General features: G+C 49.6%; 1 protein-coding gene across 10 annotated transcripts in view; it reads left to right on the top strand.

Moving 5' to 3' along the window:
- FGFR2 (fibroblast growth factor receptor 2) overlaps window positions 1-16,898 on the top strand; it is a 109,776-nt gene extending 92,878 nt beyond the window's left edge. For all 10 annotated transcript variants that reach the window (XM_023241020.2, XM_019813923.3, XM_019813922.3 and 7 more), the window contains 5 exons: window positions 7,063-7,185; window positions 7,937-8,007; window positions 10,244-10,381; window positions 12,031-12,136; window positions 15,196-16,898. In XM_023241020.2, coding sequence (XP_023096788.1) covers window positions 7,063-7,185; window positions 7,937-8,007; window positions 10,244-10,381; window positions 12,031-12,136; window positions 15,196-15,360 — 603 coding nt within the window. In that variant the 3' untranslated portion in view covers window positions 15,361-16,898. The remainder of the gene's footprint in view (window positions 1-7,062; window positions 7,186-7,936; window positions 8,008-10,243; window positions 10,382-12,030; window positions 12,137-15,195) is intronic.
- The last annotated feature ends 3,723 nt before the right edge of the window (window positions 16,899-20,621 follow it).

The following is a 20,621-nucleotide window of genomic DNA, read 5'->3' as shown; positions in this document are numbered from 1 at the left end:
AAACATCTGAGTTATTCTGAAAGCAGTTAGACAGGTGCCCTGATGTCCTCTGGGGCGTTTTGGATAACCCAAGACACCCTTCCTTAGCTCACGCTTTGCAGGGAGGGTTGTAGGACTTTGTCCTTGGGCAGAGGTGGGGTCACTGCCTACCTGTGCTGGAGCTTGAAGCCCATCTTCGGGTCCCCAAAGAAGCGAGGTTCTCTCGTGGGCGTGGGCCCACTGTCACCGTGGGGACCTGGGCTGGGTCACGGCTGTGCCAAGTCCTATGAGTGAGCGAGGTGGCCCTCGCCTGGCCCCGTGGCGTTAGGGATCCGGGGGAGGGGTGGCCACATCTCCGCCCCTGCTCCTGTGGCCACATCGGAACCTGGCCAGAGCTACCACGTGTTCTGTTGTTGTTGTTGTCGTTGTTGTTTCAAGAGAGTCCAGACTTGAAGACTTTTTCAGATCTTTTTCTTCCCCCCTAAAAAAGCACTCACCGTGTAGATTTTTTTTTTTTAATTTTTTTTTCAACGTTTTTTTATTTATTTTGGGGACAGAGAGAGAGAGAGCATGAACGGGGAGAGGGGCAGAGAGAGAGGGAGACACAGAATTGGAAACAGGCTCCAGGCTCCGAGCCATCAGCCCAGAGCCTGACGCGGGGCTCGAACTCACGGACCGCGAGATCGTGACCTGGTTGAAGTCGGACGCTTAACCGACTGCGCCACCCAGGCGCCCCCACCGTGTAGATTTTAGGAGACAGTTTGGTGCCTGTCTCTGTGTGCAGGTGCACGAACCCAGGGGAGTTTGTCACCTGGAAAGCCTTTGACGTGAGGAAACGGTCAGCTCCGGAATGTGGGACATTTCACAAGACATCGCTTCACAATGTCAGCATCACGAAAGACAAAAAGTACTGGGGAGATGGTTCCAGATTAAAGGCAACTTAAGAGACAGGACAGCTCCATGTACTCGCGTGACCCTGGACTGGGTCTTGTTCAGGATGGGAGGGGGGAGGGGCAGCTTTTATCAAGAACATTTATGAACTGAAATTTGAATGTGGACTGTATTAGGTAGTACGGCCAGATGGATCCGTGTTAAATCTGGAGGTGGTGATAGTGGCCTCGTGTTAAAGGTAGATCTTTGCTCAGGTATTAAGGTGTGAAGTATCAGTGGGGTCTGTAACTCACTTTTCATTTTTTGTTTTTTAATGTTTGTTTATTTTTGAGAGAGAGACGGCGCAAGCAGGGGAGGGGCAGAGAGAGAGGGAGACCCAGAATCTGAAGCAGGCTCCAGGCTCCGAGCTGCCGGCCCAGAGCCCGACACGGGGCTCGAGCCCACGAACCGCGAGATCGTGACCTGAGCCAAAGTCAGCCGCTTAACCAACTGAGCCACCCAGGTGCCCCTGCAACTCACTTTGAATGGTTCAGGCATAAATAGTGTGTTCGCACAGGGGGGATCGCGTGTGGAGAGGAAGACCAGCGCGACAGGTGAACCTGGCAAACGTCGGCATCCGTTGTTCTAGTTCACCTTTGCTGTAGCTTCCAGATAGTCCTAACTAAAACCCTGGGGAGTATGACCTGCCCGCAGGCTGCCAGGTGTGACCCTCAGGTCTTGGTCACTCTGGACCCTCCCTGTGTGGGAGAGGGGGAAGCATTCCCATAGCGGGTGGTGGAGTGGCTCCAGGCCTGGACCTCTTGGAGCAGGAACCTCGGGCGGCAGCAGGAGAGATTAACAAGAAATGTGGGACTAAAAGTAAGTATGTAAAAGGCTGAGAAGCGTGCTGTGCAGGAAACAGGCAGTGTGAGGTCAGTGGGGGGCCCGGGGCCGGGTGTGGGCGCAGGTGGCCGGTGGGCGCTCACGCGGAGGGAGAGCTGTGCGGCTTCTGGGGAGGGACGTCGAGAGCAGGGTGTGAGATGCGGCTGGAGACGGGCGGGCCCTGCTGATTCAGGGCCTCCTAGACCCGGGCCGGGCGCTCCCGGCACATGGCGAGCCACGGAGGGGCCTGACGGGGTCGGGTTTGTGCTGCGAAGCTCGCTCCTTCTCGCACTGCTCGTGACCGCTGGGTTAGAAGCTCGGGGTCCTGCGGAAGGTGATGGTGGTTTGTGTTAGGGTTTCTTGGCTCCCGGAGGCACCGGAGGAGACCACTGATGTGGGATCTGTTTTGCTGTCGGGGTACTGAGTAGATTTCCGGTCGGAGAGACTGGATGGCGGTGCCGCTGATCGGGACGAGGAGGACTAGGGAGTGGGAATAGATTCTGGTGGGCCATCCAGGATGCACCTTGAACATGCGCGGGCGCCCTTCAAGGGCCGCTGTCGAGCAGGAAGCTGCAGGCCAGAGCTTAGCTCTGAGGGCTGGGCTGGGACCTTGGCAGCCAGCAAAGGAAGTGTAGTTTCAAGGCACGGGTGGGCATCTAGGCGGGGCGAGGCGGAGCAGAGGGGCAGTAGAAAAAAACTCTCAAATCTGGAGCTTGGCTCAAAGCACCCGATGGCAGTAGAGGCTGAGGGGACTCAGAGGTCGGGAGGAAAGGCAGGGTGTGGTGTACAGAGGTCACAGGAGGGGTTTCAGAAAGGTGGGGTGTTCTTCTGCTCGGAACAGGAGAGGAGGATGCGCCTTGCACCAGGCTCATGGAGCCCGCGGGGATCCGCCCCTGCTCCCAGCTGAGAACTCGGACATCCTTCCTCCTCTGTTCAGTGTAGTAGAGAAGGAACCAAGGGTCAGGTGAACTTTGTGAAAGGGGGCAAGCGAATACATTTTAGGATGAAGAGCGAAAATGCCCTTGTCAATGGGGTTGTGATAATAGCGATTCTCGCCGTGATTAATTACTACCTGTTTTTGAGAACTTAACATCTGCCAGGCACAGGACAAGCCTTTTACATCCAGTATCATCCATAACCTCAGAACAGCTCTGGGATAGGTGTGATTTTAGGATAAGCGAGGACTGTTAGGAGGTACCAGGAAACCTTTGGGCAGGTAGGTATGTCTAAGTCATTTTCTGTATTTCCAACATGGGGACGCCTAGGTCCACAGAGAAAAGTGACTGGTCCCAGACCTGGCCCTGTGGTTCATTCCTCACCCACTCCGCTCCCCAGACTCCCCTGCTCTCTCAGGGAATCCCTGCTTCACTCTGGATGGAGGGGAGGACCACTCGCACAGGGTGGGCTAGAAGGGACATAGCTGTGTCCTGATAGGGCCTTGCAGGGTTCCCTTAGCTGAGGATCCTCTGCAGTTAAAGCCCTAGAACCGATATGAAGCTGGTGGTTGATGAAGATCTTAAGAATGGTCCCCTTGAGGGGCGCCTGGGTGGCTCAGTCGGTTAAGCGTCCGACTTCGGCTCAGGTCACGATCTCGCGGTGCGTGAGTTCGAGCCCCGTGTCGGGCTCTGTGCTGACAGCTCAGAGCCCGGAGCCTGCTTCCGATTCTGTGTCTCCCTCTCTCTCTGACCCTCCCCTGTTCATGCTCTGTCTCTCTCTGTCTCAAAAATAAATAAACGTTGAAAAAAAAAAAAAAAAAAAGAATGGTCCCCTTGAGCAGAGCCTGCTTCCAGAAATGGAGGGCTTTTTCCTGACAGTGGAGGGGAAGAAGCAGGGGAAGGGCCAGATCCTGGCCTGCCCATACGCATGCCTCATGGCCGCTAGCAGTGAGCTTACTGGAGGCCAGCTTAAGGAACTGTTGAGTGAGCTCTCTGGCTCATTACTGATGGAATGCAATTATGAATTCGCCTCAGTAAACATTTACTGGGTCAGGCCCTGTGCTCAGTGCTGGGGATACAGAGATGAACTTGTAGGGCCTGTCCTTGAGCCGCTTTCCGATGTAAGTGTGTGCGTGTGTGTGTGTGTGTGTGTGTGTGTGTTGGTGGGGAACTAGGCAGTTGGCAGGTAAAGAAGCACCGTGATGTACACGGAATACAACTAGGTAATATGGGGTATTTGAGCCTTGTACAAATTATGAAAGTTGTGCTGTTTCTAGTTCAGAGGCCACTAACTTTTCTTCTTACCAAATCCCCAGACCAGTTAAACTTACTCCCATGTGTTAAGCCTGAGTGGGTGTTTGTTTGCTTTTGGTTTTTTAATTTTTTAAAAATTTTTTTTCTTTTTTAACATTTATTTATTTTTGAGAGACAGAGAGAGACAGAGCATGAGCAGGGGAGGGGCAGAGAGAGGGGGAGACACAGAATCCGGAGCAGGCTTCAGGCTCTGAGCTGTCAGCACAGAGCCCGATGTGGGGCTCGAACCCACGAACCACAAGATCGTGACGTGAGCCAAAGTCAGACGCTGAACCAACTGAGCCGCCCAGACGCCCCGGTTTTGTTTTTTTTAAAGCAAGCACCAGCTTTCCCATCTGTAAAATGGGTGTAATCACACCCATCTCCTAGGTTGCCACGGGCATTTAATTAGGTCAGCCGTGCAGAGGCCCCCATTACACAGTCTGGGTCATAAGGATGTTAGTCTTTCTTCCCTTAGTGACCCGTTGATCTCTGCTTGCTTAAGAAATGGAATACCAAATGGTCTGAGGGCCCTAGTTATGTAAATGATCAGCGCTGCACTGGAAAACAACTCCCGATTTCTGCAGATGATGGGAATTTGGCTTGATGTTAATTATTTTCTTTTCCTGGCGTGTTGGTTCCAAGTCTCTTACTGTTCAGCCCAGAGGGTGGGCGTTACAGCCCAGAGGGTGGCCGGGAGTGTTTGGTAGCATCGTGGGATGTGGGAGATAGGTGCTAGATTCTGGCTCTCGCTCAGATGATGGTGGAGGCCACTGTCGTGGCGTCTCTGAGTTGAGCCCTAATGTGTGGTGGGAGCCCAGCGTGTGGGAATCCAGATTCTTCTGGCCGCACGGCTTGCCAAATGCACAGAGCTCGTGTCGGCGGGGAGCACGCCGCCGGGAGAGTTTGGCCGAGGGCTTGGAAGTTCAATCTGAAGGGGCCTCCAAACTAGGAACATGGCTCCCACCCCGGCCTGGTCCCCAGACGGCTTCTGCGAGCTCTCACGTTTCCTGCTTCCATTCTGGCCAGGCACAGGCATACTAACTTGTGGGGCTTTCCTGCTTTCCCTTTTCTGGTGTTTGCGCATCTAGGGGGCCACAGAAGCATCTAAAAACCAGGAATTGTTGGGCGGTGGGCAGGAAAAGAGAATTCCCGATTTATTCTTCAGAGAGAGCTTGGCTGGCTTCTCTATACTGGCCATTTCGCGGAGCGCCTGTCTGCAAAGAGCCCCATTCCGCCTTTGTCAAGTGGCCTGATAGGACTCTCCTTCTTCTGGTCATTAACTTGGCCAGGAACCCGTGTAAAAGCGTTTGAAAGGGGTATTTGTTCACCTCTTTATACCTTACCTTTTCCAAAAAATAGGGGGTGATGATTTGGGATTCTAATTACCATGTATCACGATGAAATCTTACTATGCTGAAGTGTAACTGAAACATTTAGAACAGCGTGCAAGGGGCGCCTGGGTGGCGCAGTCGGTTAAGCATCCGACTTCAGCCAGGTCACGATCTCGCGGTCCGGGAGTTCGAGCCCCGCGTCAGGCTCTGGGCGGATGGCTCGGAGCCTGGAGCCTGTTTCCAATTCTGTGTCTCGCTCTCTCTCTGCCCCTCCCCCGTTCATGCTCTGTCTCTCTCTGTCCCAAAAATAAATAAACGTTGAAAAAAAAAAATTTAGAACAGCTTGCAAAAGTATATCATTTGTAGAAAGGAAAAATGGGAGTTAATGATCTCTAGACCCAAGACCGAAGAGCGAGTTTGTTTCAAAACTAGAAATTAGCCGCCCCGTGTAGCGAGCATTTCAACATTCCGCCCTGCCGCCAGGCAGGTGACAGGCATAGGTTGGACCCTTTGTGTGGGCTGGTGTCTTCTGGGACATGGACAGACAGGCGTTAGTCATGATCTACGCCGGGAAAGGACGTGGTGAGTACTTTGAGAAACGCAACTTGTGGGAAGCTTAGCAGGTGTGTAAGGCTGAGTTTGGAAGCTTGGAGACCCTTTAGGGGCAGTGTGGCATCTATGGGGATGGAGTGAGCAGTGGTGACGTCCTGGGCTAAGTGGTTAGTAGTGGGGATAGAGCAGGATGGACAAAGGGCGGAGGCATTTGGGGGTCGATGTCAATAGAACTTGGGAGGAGGGTGCAAAGAATTCTGGGGTGTATCTCTGAGAGAGAGCCGAGACTTTGAATTGGAGGTACCAGAGAGATGTGAGTGCGGAAATGTTGCATAGCCTGTGGAAGATAACAAGGAGGGTCCCAGGAGAGAGAGGTCAGGAAAGAGGTAGGAATTTGCAAATCTTTTGTATGTATCTAACAATAGAAGCCCTGGGGTATGTGGAAATACACAAAATTAATGGGACATTTCCCCAGTTTTCAGGGACCTGGGGAAGAGAGGAAGCTAGGTTAAGAGAGTGAGCCAAGGGAGGGATGGGGTCGCACTCAAGGGGGGTGGGGGTGCGTTTCTGATAGGAGCATGAAATCAACAGTGTCCAGAGCTGCAGAGGGAAGAATTGAGGCGTTAGAAGAACTCGCTTTGGTCTGACAAAAGGTTCCTCCATCAACTTTGAGGCGTGGGGATGGAAACAATGTTTGTGGACTGACCAGGAGGTAAAGATGATGTGGTTTTGGAGGTTAACTAGCTCTTCTGAGTTTGTCTGTAAAGGGAGGGAGAGCAAGTGTTGAGATAAAAGATTTTAGAATAATCTAGTTACAGATCTCCTATGAAGGACACCAGTGTTGGTCCTTGGTGTATCTTTACTCTTCAAAATGACTGGGGCCTTGGTTTTTTAGTTTTGTTTTTAATTTTTTTTTTAATGTTTGTTTATTTTTGAGAGATAGAGCTCGAGCAGGGGAGAGACAGGGAGACACAGAATCTGAAACAGGCTGTCCGCACAGAGCCTGACGCAGGGCTCGAACCCACGAACCACGAGATCGTGACCTGAGCCCCAGTCAGACACTTAACCGACTGAGCCACCCAGGTGCCCCTAGTTATTTTAATTAGAAAAGAAATAACCAATTTTTGATTTATGATGTATTTCCTCTCTGCATCCTAAGAAGTATGTTTTCTCTTTATTCTTGAAACATTTTGAAATGAGTTCTTTCTTGGTTTCAGTGCATTCATCGAGATTTAGCCGCCAGAAATGTTTTGGTAACAGAAAACAATGTGATGAAAATAGCAGACTTTGGACTGGCCAGAGATATCAACAATATAGACTATTACAAAAAGACCACAAACGTAAGTCAGTGGCAATGATGTGGTGGAAGGAAGGGTGGCGTGGGGGTGGCACGGAACGTTCTAGATGAAAGATGATAGATGCTCATTCCTCTGCCCTTTATCCCTGTTCTTTTGCTTTACTCTTTTTTTTTTTAATGTGTATTTATTTTTGAGAGAGAGCGAGCGAGCAAGCAAGCAGGGGTATGGCAGAGAGAGAGAGGGAGACACGGATTCTGAAGCAGGCTCCAGTCTCTGAGCTGTCAGCCCAGAGCCCGATGTGGGGCTCGAGCTCACGGACCTCAGGATCATGACCTGAGCTGAACTCAGACACTTAACCGACCGAGCCACTCAGGCACCCCATGTTTTGCTTTACTCTTGACCAATTTCTCAAGAAGTAAATTTAAGCTATGTTTAAGATACCTTTAGTAAAGGTGAATAACCAGCAGCCTCTTGGGTCAAGAACTTCCCTAGCAAAGACCAGAGCTTGGGAGTTTCTAGGTTAATTTTTGCCTAGAAGGTGGTCGGGATGTGTCTGTGTGCTAGGGAGAGAGATGGTCATGAGAATCCAGAGAAATGGCATTTTGTTCATGCGCCCGAATCTGCACCTTGCGCGTTCTATCCAGGCCCTGCTGGAGCGGATTCCTTCTGCTCTCCTGACTGACCAGTGAAAATCATTAGCATCTGCTCTTCAGTGAGGCACAGCCTGCTGAGCTTGCTGAAGTAAATTGGGTTTAAGAGAGTGGCTCTTACATTTTTTTTCCCACACTTGCAGGGACGACTTCCAGTCAAGTGGATGGCTCCAGAAGCCCTTTTCGATCGAGTGTACACCCACCAGAGTGACGTGTAAGTAACTCCTCTTCTCTGGCTTCTCGCCGTCGGGTTGCGTTGCAAAAAACACCGTGTTCACCTCTCTTGAGTCTTCGGTGCCTGCCGTATCTCACACGTTTCTGGAAGGTGCAGGAGCCGGCCTTAAAAAGGACGGATTTTATGGTAGGCTGGTGACCAATGCCGTGTTACTAATCTGCCCAGCTTCAAAGCGCACACGGGAGGCGCACCGCAAAGCCACCTCTGGCCAGAGCGGAAGTGCCCCCCACCCCCCAACTTATTCACGGATGTGCGACCTCAAAGCCGCTATCGAATTTGCCAAACTGGTGGCATGTTCTTTGCTCCCTGAAAGAAGGAATTTTGAAACTTCTCCTACTCGATGGTCATCTACCATACTTCCCCCCCCATCCTAGCTTTGCCCCGACAGAGAAACGCTGAGTGGGGCACGGTCTGCTCTGGTGATTTCCACGGGGCCTGATGGCTCTGTGTACCCTTTGAAAAAAAAATCAGACCTTGTCTTGGCACCCTTGAGAACGTTAGAGAAACAGAGTGAACATTCTATACTATGTCCGTGATGGTAACACCTAAAAGTACTGTCAGGGTCAGGCTCCCAACTGATGTTGTCGACTTTTAGGTTTGGAAATGAGGTCGAACGATGTTCCCGTGGTGGGACGCTGGGTGGAAGGTTACAGAGCATCTCTCGGTACTGTTTTCCCCAAGGTCCCGTGAGTCTAGAATTCGTCCAAAGTAAAAAGCTGGAATCAGTGGAATTCTTTTTATTCGTGGGAGCAGGAAGACCCCCGGGGTGGGTGTTGATTCCCTGCCAACACAGTCCCAGAAAGAAGGTGCCGGGGGCCCGTGTTTGCAGGGAGCCAGCTGCCTGCGTGGGGGTGCCACTCTTGCTCTGCACAGAACCGGGGAGAGTTTTCGTTTCTCACCCCAAACCTGAAACTCCTCCGGATAGAGTCAGTAGGGGTGTGTTTCCAGAGCCACAGTGACATAGGTAAATGCAGGAATCTCAGCTTGATTATGCCAGGAATTGTCAACATCCTGAAGGGGGCCCAGAAAGTCCAGCCGTGGGTCTCTGCAAGGTCAGGTGCACATGGTACCTTGTGAGTTGTTTTCAGATTCTCTTGTGGGAAACTCGTCTCGGGCCTAGGATTCCTCCAACCTTTTTTTTTTTTTTTTCAAGTTTTTTTTTTTTTTAATGTTTCTTTAGTTTTGAGAGCAAGTGAGAGAGAGAGAGAGAGAGAGAGAGAGAGAGGGAGACAGAGCACAAACAAGCAGGGGAGGGGCAGAGAGAGAGGGAGACACAGAATCCGAAGCAGGCTCCAGGCTCTGAGCTGTCAGCACAGAGCCCCATGTGGGGCTCGAACTCAGGAACGGTGAGATCGTGACCTGAGCTGAAGTCAGAGGCTTAACCGACTGAGCCACCCAGGCGCCCCTCCCCCCACTTTTATTTTCTTTAAATGTTTATTTATTTTGAGAGCAAGCAAGAGAGAGGGGGAGGAGCAGAAACAGAGAGAGCGAAAATCCCAAGCAGTCTCCGAGCCGGCAGCCTGGAGCCTGATGGGGGGCTAGATCTCATGAACTGCGAGATCATGACCTGAGCCGAAATCAAGAACCAGGCGCTTCACCACCTGAGCCACCCAGACGCCCCAGGATTCCTGCATCCTAACCCCAGCCTGATGCTAACTTCCTTTCATGACCTTAGTAAATCAGGAACCGTTTGTGCCCTCAGATGCCCCACTGGCTGCGCTGGGCAGCCGTTACCTCCAGCATTGGCTTGCTGGCCTTATTCTGTCAACTGCTCCTGCTGGGGGGTCAGGCACATGGGCCGACGGAAGAGCCGGATGACAGCATGAAGAGCTTTGCCGCTTCCGAGTCGAGATCCTCACATGCGAACACCGCATTTAACGTGAACAACTTCGCTTGAGAGGGATGGGATCAAAACCCAACCACCCCAAAGCTCCACCAAAAAAAAAAAAAAAAAAAAAAAAAAAGTGATGGTTTACCATCACTCACGTGTTGTCTGTTGATGGAAAATTCCTTGAGAACATCCCTCACATCATCACCACTTGGGGATGCTCCTTCGGGGCAGGAAGGAACATGTAGGATGAACTTCAGGAGGGCTCGGGTCATTTGTCTTTGAACATGAGAAGTGAGTGGGTGTTTATTTTCTTAACCGGGCACGTTGAGGGTTTTTGCGATTCAGGTGGGTTAGTAATAACCGTGTTTTCTCTCTCCTTTGCAGTTGGTCCTTCGGGGTGTTAATGTGGGAGATCTTCACTTTGGGAGGTTCACCCTACCCAGGGATTCCGGTGGAGGAACTTTTTAAGCTGCTGAAGGAAGGACACAGGATGGACAAGCCGGCAAACTGCACCAATGAACTGTAAGGGCCATTGTCTCTCTTGACGCTGTGTGGACCCGCCCCCCTCCATGCCAGGAACCCTTCTCCTGACTTACTTCGGGTTTTCTAAGGCCCCTGGTTTTCTGTACATGCTCTAAGAAGAGTTACTGCTGGAACTTTCTGGGCTCAACCCCAGAACTGCAGTAGATAGCCACACTGACAGCCATGACTGTCCCAAAGAAAGCACGTTGACGTGTATGGAGTGAGCTTTAAATCACAGAGGGCATCAGGCTTGCGGGCCGAGGGCTCCTACCTTTGTAGAGTGATCTTCCTGGACCACTGTGCTATGTCCTGCCGTTGTCTCTCCTCAGAGAGACAGGGAGAGATACGCCTGGCCTTTTCTCATACACAAGCTGGAAAGCCGTGGGGCTGCCCACACGGAGTGGGGGATTAAAGGCCAGGATAGCTTTTCTTCACTGCGTGCCCCGGCCTCCAGCACAGCCAGGGGGAATGGGTGTTTCCATAGCTTTGTGACCGCTGGAGATTGCCCTTACGATTGACATGGGTCCCCATTTCCTTGGAGCAGACTCGTGTCTGGTGACCTGTGTCCCACCCACGGTTTAGCACAGAGAATTAAAAATTTGTCCAGGTGCCACCCTTGGAGCCCCAGGTCTGACTGGAAAACCATGAGCTGGTTTCTAGAAAAACCTAGCCCACACTTCAAGTGGAATTATGTTGTGTTTGTGACATGTGTCCTGTGCAGTAGAATCAGGGCTTTGAAAAGGAGGCTCTCTCTTCCCAACCCCCCAGGGTTAACTGAGAAGAGTGATTGTCCCAGAGACTGTGGTCTATTGTGTATCGTTTCATGGGGATTTTATATCCGTAATCCCATGAGTACTTTTCACTGCACAGTGGACATCTGATGAATGGCCACATTTTATAGTATATTATATAAAGGTATTTATTGTGCTGCCTGTCATTCCTATTGCTTTTTCTACTATAGAGGGTCTGTCGAAACCCATAATCAAGATAAGGCCTGGGACCCTGGGCCTGTCCAAGAGTTAATCAGGAAGTTAACGTGCAGCCCAGTGATGGCAGATTAATTCATAAAAACCTTACCTTAAAGTTGTGGTTTTCAGACTTCATTTAAAACAAACAAACAAACAAACAAAATCTGAGGAAGCTTTGTCCTCGATAGTCATTAAAGTAAAACCCGAAGTGTGAGAGAGAAGATTCTCCGTGTGGTTGCTCTGGTCCAGACAGGGGGTGGGGGCGGGAGGGGGTTGCCGGGGACAGACTGGAGACCCGGTCCCATAATAAGGCTTTTCCTGCCACGTCCCAAAATGCCCTTAAAGGTGTGATACGCCCATGGGGTGTCACCGTCACAGGAGCGCAGAACCCGGCAGTGAAGGCATCTCGACAGATGTCTGTCTTCATGGCATAGATACCGTCCTGAGACACTTTGGGTAAAGTGATGTTTTTGTAGCTCAGAGCGCCTTTCAGAGGAACCAAGAGGTGAATTCGGTGGGGGCTGGGGGCGGGGGGGAGCGCAGAGAACTGCCTTCTCATCTGGAAGGTTCTGATCCATTGTCATCACTTCGGACGTGTCTCCATAGCGCCTCTTAAAGCTGGCTTCTAGCCGGGCGCCTAGTACGTACAGAATGCATTCACCAGGAAATCCGTTTCCCCAGGTATATGATGATGAGGGATTGTTGGCACGCCGTGCCCTCACAGAGGCCGACGTTCAAACAGTTGGTGGAAGACTTGGACCGAATTCTCACTCTCACCACCAACGAGGTAAGAACCCCCCTTCCAGGAGCCCGCGGCCCTTTCTTGGGAGGCTGGTGCGGCGCTTTCAACGCAACCTCGCCCGCAGGAGGCTGCGCTGTGGTGGATCGTTTTCCCACGGGGCTCAGGCAGAGTCAAAATCTCTGCGCCTCCTGAGTCCTGAGTTTTCTCAGAGCGGACTCACGCAACCGGACCCTCCGCGAGGCTGCGCCTCTCTGGCTCTGGGGTGGTGGGTAGGAGAGGGGGGAGGGGAGAGAAACGTCCGGCGACGGCCTTTGGGCTTGCATGGGAGGGTGCGTGGGCCGGTTGGACTCCGCACCCTAGTCGTTAGTGGAGAAGCCGCCGATGGGCTCCCTTGGAAGCAGTGGACTGCCATCTGAGTTCCCGCACAACACATGCCCCTGTCCCTGTCCGCCGTGACCCTGTCCGCCAATGGCCTGTGGCCTCTATCCCCGGGTGTGTGAATGCACACACAGTTTTCCTATAACGGGCAACTTGTGATTTTTTTTTTAATTTTTTTAACGTTTATTTATTATTGAGAGAGAGACACAGAGCATGGGCAGGGGAGGGGCTGAGAGATGGAGACACACAGAACCCGAAGCAGGCTCCGGGCTCTGAGCCGTCAGCACAGAGCCCGACGCGGGGCTCGAACTCACGTACCGTGAGATCATGACCTGAGCCGACGTCAGTTGCTCAACCAACTGAGCCACCCAGGTGCCCCTTCGGCTTGCGATTTTTTAAGTGAAAACTTGTATTTTTTGTCAAAATATTTTTTCTATAAAGTATTTCTAGTCTGTACTGGTAAAAGAAACACCCCTCACTGTCCGAATCCAGTCCGGGCAGTGCCTGTTTCAGCATGCAGACAGAGAGTGATCTGTATGGTTGTGGAAAATGTATGATCTGAGCAGGAGAGAGCATAAAACCCGGCAAGGCCAGAAAACCCCCCACGAAAAAAACTGTTCACGAACGAATTGGAGACATTCAGTGAGGGTACAGAGAGCAGTCTTCCCTCCGAACGAGAAAAAAAACCTCCCCCACACCCACAGTCGTCTTACCAACAGCAACGAAAGCTTAAAATTGCTTAAATAAAAATAGTACATTTAACGTATTTTTAAATAATACACTTAATAGTATGGGAATGATTTTTTTCAAAAAAGAAATAATCCGAAGCCTTAAGCCAGCAACATTATCTTGTGCGTCTAACTGTAGCTGATAAAAGGAGAGATTGCATTTAAATGAATACAGCTGACCTTCAGAAGTTGAAAGGAATAGTTCAAGGGGGGGGAAAAAAAAGCAACTTTCTTCTCCTGCCAAAACTGTTGTTTCTAGTGTAAGTTCCTTTAACCCTAGACTTGGACTCCACTGATATTCCTGGTTTTTTCCCTATCAGATCTGAACATTTATGGCTGCATGTAGCAACTGGGACAGCGCTAATGTTCCATTTTAATGGTCCTGCGTCCGTGCTCCGTGCTACTTTATTTATATATTTATATTTAAAGCGGGCCCATTCATGCTGAAATTTACATCTAGCATCCTAAAATAAAGCAGAATGCCATATTGTCTAACGGATATAAAAATCGAAGTTTCTTTCCTTCTGAAAATCATTACCATATGCTGGCGAAAAATGGTTCCATTTAGGACAAAATTTCATTTTTATCATTGTAAGCAAAAAGTTCTCTTTTGATGTGGTGGGTGTGTTTGTTTCCAGTTGTGCGGTTAATGCTGATGTTGTTGGAACTTACACATCCCCCACTCTCGGATGGGGGTTCTTTTCTTGCCAACCCCGGTGATGAATTATAGCGGTTTATTTTTTTTTTTAATTTAAAATTTTTTTTTTTTTTTTGTCTTTTAAAATGTATAGTCGCCAACATTCTGTGGGCTCTTTTCTGATGACACGGGGGCTGGGTGTGCTGTGGTCTGCACTTTTTGTCTCCCCTCAGCAAAACCGCCTGTCCTGGAATGTCACTGGCTTGGGGGGTGTGAGCAGAACGGCCCCAGTGTGTGAGCCCAGCGGGGGCAGCGAGGCCCGGCCGTTTCCCCGTTTAGAAATCTTCCCATAGTTCGCAGAGCGGGGGTCTGCGAACCTCGTCAGTAAAGGGCCAGATAGTAAATATTGTCATCATTGTGAGCCAGACGGTCTCTGTTGGCAATATTCAGTCCTGCCATCAGGGTGAGAAAGCACTTACGGACGATGCGTAAATGAGTGTCTGTCTTCCGGATAAAACTTGAATGGACCCTAACATTGAAATTTTAGGTGAATTTTATGTCATTTTATATCATTTTAATGCTATGAGATACTATTTGTCTTTTGATTTCCACCGCCCCCCCCTCCCCCCGACCATTGAAAAATGTTAAAAAGCCATTTTTCGCTCATGGGCCATACAAGACCAGGCAGTGGACTCAGAGCCTACCATAAGTCGGAGGAAATGTTATCCTGGGTCGCCCAGGGAGCGCAGAAGAGCCCTATTTGAATTTCAAACTTTTCTTTAACAGTCCATTATGGATTGAACATGCACGAGTCTATCCGAGCCTTTTCTGAACCTGTTTACATTTTCAACTCAGAGGGCTTCTGCGAGTGATGATTACATCTGTGAAATTACCCGCTGAAGGGAGACATATTCCCCTTAAATGATCCTAGAAACTGCAGTAGTGAAATGTAATTCGTAAAATAAATATTCATGGTCTCGGCTATTTAAAGGGGTCCCAGGAGTCCACAGCACATTATGTTTTTGTCATTTTGCCGGGGCTCGAATTTGACCCGGGTGCTCTCTCTGGAGGAGGCACATAGCCAGCCGCTCGCCTGGGGTCTGTGCGAGTGGAATTGACCGGTCGGCACCTCCTTCTTATCAGCTGGGTTTGGACGTTCCCTGCTTGCCCATACGATGGGTTGTGAGAGAAAAGTCGAGGGCAGCCTGGAGTAAACCTAGTTGGGGTCTCGAGGAGGTCTTGGTGGGACCCGGGTGGGGGCTGGATCTCTGGAATCTTCAAGGGGCGCCCCTGTCCTGTCCCCGCTATCGCGTCTCGAGAGCCCGCGTGTGACATAAAAGTCTTCTCTTCTCTTCTTTCAGGAATACTTGGACCTCAGTCAGCCTCTCGAACAGTATTCACCTAGTTACCCTGACACAAGGAGTTCTTGTTCTTCAGGAGACGATTCTGTTTTCTCTCCGGACCCCATGCCTTACGAACCATGCCTTCCTCAGTATCCACATGTAAACGGCAGTGTTAAAACATGAACGGGCTTGTCCTTCTGTCCCCAGACAGGACGGCACCGAGAACCTAGCCACGCTGAGCAGGGAGGCCACGCCCCCGGGAGCTTGCTGTCTCCACTTGTATATATGGATCAGAGGAGTAAATAATTAGAAAAGTAATCGGCACACGTGTAAAGAGTGTATACAGTTGGAAACTTGTAACCTTCACCAGGAGAAGAAGAATGTTTCTGGGGCAATCGACTTGTCCACGGGCCACCACGCGCCCATGACCCACTGTGGGTACTGGCTGTGGACCAGTTGGACTCAAGGCAAACGTATGTTCTGCCTTCCTTGTGAATTTTGTAATAATTGGAGAAAATATATGTCAGCACACACTTACAGAGCACAATTGCAGTATATAGGTGCTGGGTGTATGTAAATATATTCAAATTATGTATAAATATATATTATATATTTACAAGGAATTATTTTTTGTATTGATTTTAAATGGATGTCCCAATGCACCTAGAAAAATTGGTCTCTTTTTTTAATAGCTATTTGCTAAATAAATGCTGTTCTTACACAGAATTTCTTAATTTTCACCGAGCAGAGGTGGAAGGATACTTTTGCTTTCAGGGAAAATGGTATAACATTAATTTATTAATGAATTGGTAATATACAAAACAATTAATCATTTATAGTTTTGTGTTTTTGTTTCTTCGTAATTTAAGTGGCATTTCTATGCAGGCAGCGCATCGGACTAGTTAATCTCTTGCTTGGACTTAACTAGTTGTCAGATTCTCTGACAAGAGAAATATTTACCGAATATGACTAATTTGGGGAAAATGAAGTTTTGATTTATTTGTTTAAACTCTGCTGTCAGATGATTGTTCTTAAACCACCAAAATGCCGATAGTAAGCGAGCCCCATTAATAAGAAAGTATTTTGTTTTGCTGGGCAGCCCTGTCACTGGGCCCGTGGATCATGTAACTGGACTTCCCAAGACAAATGGTACCAGCGCTCTCTTAAAAAGATGCCTTAATCCATCCCTCAAGGATGGACCTTAGTCGAGCTGATAGCAGAATGTACTTCTCTCCGGCAGCTGGACTTCTGCCTGAGTCGCACGTTAATCAGATTAGCCTGTATTCTCTTCGGTGAATTTTGATAATGGCTTCCAGATCCATTGGCGTTAGAGCAGCCTTTTAGAGTCTTAACATCTCATCGTAGAAATTGAACATCGAGTTGTTCTGCTGATAGTTTGGGGGATACTTCCATCTTTTTAAGGGATTGCTTCCGTCTAGTTCTGGCAGGACCTCGCGGAAAGATCCAGCCTGATACCCGTGTCAGACACGATGTCGCCGTGTTGTTGGTTCTGTATTCAAGTATCGTGTTTTGCTTTGGAAGCACCTACTCACTTTGCTATAACCATGCAACATGAATGCAGATTACACTGATTCTATTTGTTACGGAATTGGAGAAAGTATTTAATAAAGCCTGTTAATTTTTATACTGACAATAAAAATGTTTCTACAGATATTAATGTTAACAAGACAAAATAAATGTCACGCAGCTTATTTTTTTAATACTCTTGTCTCACCAAATGGTTTCCTGTGCTTGGAGGGGTGTCGACTCGGTGCCGTTCGGTGGGATTGCACGAAAGCCAGAGCCGGGAAGGCTCGGTGTTGGCTACAAACCGGTGATGAATTATCAGAGGGGTTGGCTGAGACCAGCAGAACCTGGGACCCTGAGACCGGTGGATCCCGTGGAAAATCAGGGGAAGTTGGTTTATGTTCTGGCTCTGTCGCTTCTTAGGGCCCCAAAGACGTCCTTGTAGCTTTGTGGGCCCTAGTTTCTCCCAGAAGAGCAAACGGGGGATGGCATGGGTGAGAGCTTTGCAAACAGGGACGTGGTGTTGTAAGGGTGACAGGTGCTGAAAGACGTATTCAGAAGATAGGGACCCTGGGGAGGGACTTTGAAACCTCTTAGGCTGGCTTCCCCATGATGTACGGAGATGCTTCAGCATTTCAAAAAGATAGCCTGAACAAATCTTCAAATGATTTGACCGATTTCCATGCCACCAAGAATCTGAAGAGGGAAATGGTGTTCTTCCTGCTAACAACGTGCAAATTCTATAACTCAAGCTCTCATTATACCTGCCTGCCAGCCTCCGTAGCAGGAAAGGGAGACAAAACTAGTGTGACTTCTCCCAAACTTCAGCCATGCTCTCGGAGCCTTACGGTGGAAAAGTGCCGTGTTTGGGGCCTTCGTTGTGTTTGAGGCCATTAGTGGACCGAGGGTCTTACCGGCTATCTGGAGGGTGGCCTACCGGCCTGGTTCTGCGTTTGCCAATCTCCCGTGCTCCCCACCATCGATCAGCAGCAGAGCAGAGTTGTAATCCCACCCAAGAGAATGGGACTTCAGAAACTAATTGGAAGCAGCTTTTAATTACGTGTGTACAGGAGGATTATTCTGCAGCCCACTGGGCATTGTCACGGGGGTGGGGTGGACCCCCTTGGCCCGGGCTGAGGGCTAACTTACTGGTGCGGCGTGCGTGTTTGAAGCTGGGTGCTGCATCCGTAAGAGTTCTTCTCTGTGAAGATCGATGGTGTGCATTTTATGCCTTTGGGACTAAAGGGGCAGTTTATGGCTTTTTAGTCGACAGTGGAGATTCGAATCCCATACTGGCTGTTGGCCATTTTGATTTTTGAGTTATTTCGAGAGATTTGTCATCTAGGGAAAGATGGCAGAATGGTGCATGAGAAGGATGAGAAATACTTCTTTTTTTGAGCCCTGCCCCAAATAAACAGATGGAAGCAGGGTATGATAGCAATCCTGGAGCTTCTGGTCCCCCGCACCCACCGCCGCCCCCCACCAGACCCAAGGAAAGCAATGGAAATTAGTTGAACCACAGTGTGATTGCCATCATGATGTGAGATCAGTTCATTTACAAAGAAAAGTCTCGGACACCTCCGTGAGAGGTGGGTCGTCCCTGGGCCCGCCATCTCCAACTGGGAAGGGTGTAGTCAAGAGGCTGCCTCAGAAAGTAGCCGGTGGTGGGGTCAGGCAGGGTGGGGAGGATAGAGTGGGGCGGAGAAATGGGGCCTTCCGGAGGGTTCTGTGGATTCCCTTGGGACTGGGTACCCTTCTGCCCTGTTAAGCCTCTCAATCCTTTACCTCAGGGAGCTTCCCTCCACACAGGAACCTAAAACACGCAGTTACAAACCTCTGGCAAACTCGCACAGCCATGCATTGAGGACCCAGCCACCATTCTGGAAACAGGAAGTTGGTCCGCTAGCTTGAACCGTACAGTTAAGCCTCCGGAAGGGTGGCGTACAGAGGTCCCCGCAATTACAGATTAGGAACTGGAGTTTCCTGAGCGTGGCATGGCTGGGAATGGTCTAAATAAGGCTGCAGCCTTGCACAGTACTGGAGAGAGACGGTGGTAGACTGAGACAGAATGAATTCATTTATTTCTTAAAGCCGGGTGATGTTGGGCAAGTCTTGGATTCTATGTGGACTTTGATTTCCTCGACCGTAGGACTAGTTAACCACCAGCCTCGCGGTCCCGCAGTGAGGGCTACCTAGAGGAACTTAGCTCCGGCACGCCAACCTCAATAAATAGTGTCCTTCTCAGAATTTTTGTACCTTTGTGATTTTTTTTTTCCTAGCGTATTCACAAGGTTGTGCAACCATCGCCCCCTAATTCCAGAACGTTTTCATCACTTCAAAAGGAAGCCCTGCCCCAGTGAGCAGTCGCTTGCCATTTCCCTTTTCCCCTGAGCCCTGCAACCCTCGATCTGCTTCCTGTCTATGGATTTGCCTATCCTAACCATTTCACAGAAACGGGATCGTAGTCCAATATGTGGTCTTTTGTGCTTGCCTTCCTTCACTTAGCATGGTATTTTCAAGATTCACCCATTTTGTAGCATCTATCGGTAATTCCTTTCTATTACCAAATCCTATTCCACTGTGTGGATATGTACACATTTCGTTTATCCGTCCGTTGGTTGATGGACATTTGGTTTCCGCTGTTTGCCTATCAGGAAAAGGGCCGCTATGAACATTAGCGTACAAGTGTTTGTGTGGACATAAGTTTGCGTTTCTCTTGGGTGTATACCTAGCAGTGGGATCCCTGGGTCACACGGTAACTCTGTGTTTAACCTCTCGAGGAACTGCCAGAGTGTTTCCACAGTGGTTGCACTATTTTACATGCTCGCCAGCAATGTATGAGGGTTCTCATATCCTTGCCAACATTTGCTATTGTCCGTATTTTTTACTATAGCCATCCTAGTGGGTGTCGAGTGTCTTCCTAAGAATGTAATAGCCGAGGAGATCCCCCTCAGATCATGAGTGAAAGATACAGAATACCTTACTGGGTTCTCTAGAACAAAATAATTGGCCTGGCTTTCGCACTTCTAAAATGGCCAAGATCGGTGAGAGGGCTTCAGCGGAGGCTCATGGAGCAGAGGGTGCTGAGAAATCGATCCTTCTCTTTTTCCTCTTGGCCGAGAAAGGAAGGAAGCTCGGCCACGGGCTGCAGAAGGAGACACCTGCTTCCTGGCCGGAATCCTTGAGTGCGTCTCGCGTCCCCAGTTTTACGCCAAACGAAGTCTGGGGGACTTGAGCGATCCATTGGGACTGATTCATGCACCATTACTTATGTATGCGCATTGGAGCCCTCCTTCTCCGGCCAGCGTTTTGATGTTATTTATTTTTTGATGTTTTTAAAGATGAAAGCAAAGTTTATCTTCTCTCACATTTCATCCCCAGGAAGCCTTGAAATGACTTGGCCGGGCACGGACTGCAGGAGCCCTTCCACGTCTTAAGTGACGTTCTGGAATGGGGCCCTTCTTGTGTCCTTTTTGCCTCAGGGTTCAGGGGGTTTTGATGGGCTGCTCCAAATTGCCTCTCAGTCCTGGCTCAGAGGTCACACGAGGTGCTGTGGAAAGAAGACAGTGGATAGGACAATGATCCGCGTTGACCACCTTGTCACTATCTCCCATTAGCTCAGGACCTTTGAAATAAAAGGCAGTGGGTTTCTTCTAATTTGCAAATCTGAATCCTAGGGTATGTAGCAGTTGAGTGGCAGAATTGGGTTTAAAATACACATGCAGGTGAGGGATCTTTCCTCCTATGGCTCAGAACACTGCCTCCTTCCGGGCTGTGTCTTTTTAGTTTCTTTCTTTTTAATTCCTTAGTTGGGGTCATTTAACCGAATCCTGCCTGTATCCCTTTCAAGTCAAAGTCTGTAGCACGATGTATTTGGAAAGGGACAGAGAACCTCGATGGATTTATAAATTAAGAAT

This window comes from Felis catus, chromosome D2, assembly GCF_018350175.1.
Source record: "Felis catus isolate Fca126 chromosome D2, F.catus_Fca126_mat1.0, whole genome shotgun sequence".
NCBI lineage: Eukaryota > Metazoa > Chordata > Mammalia > Carnivora > Felidae > Felis > Felis catus.
This window is presented reverse-complemented; position numbering and strand designations above follow the sequence as displayed.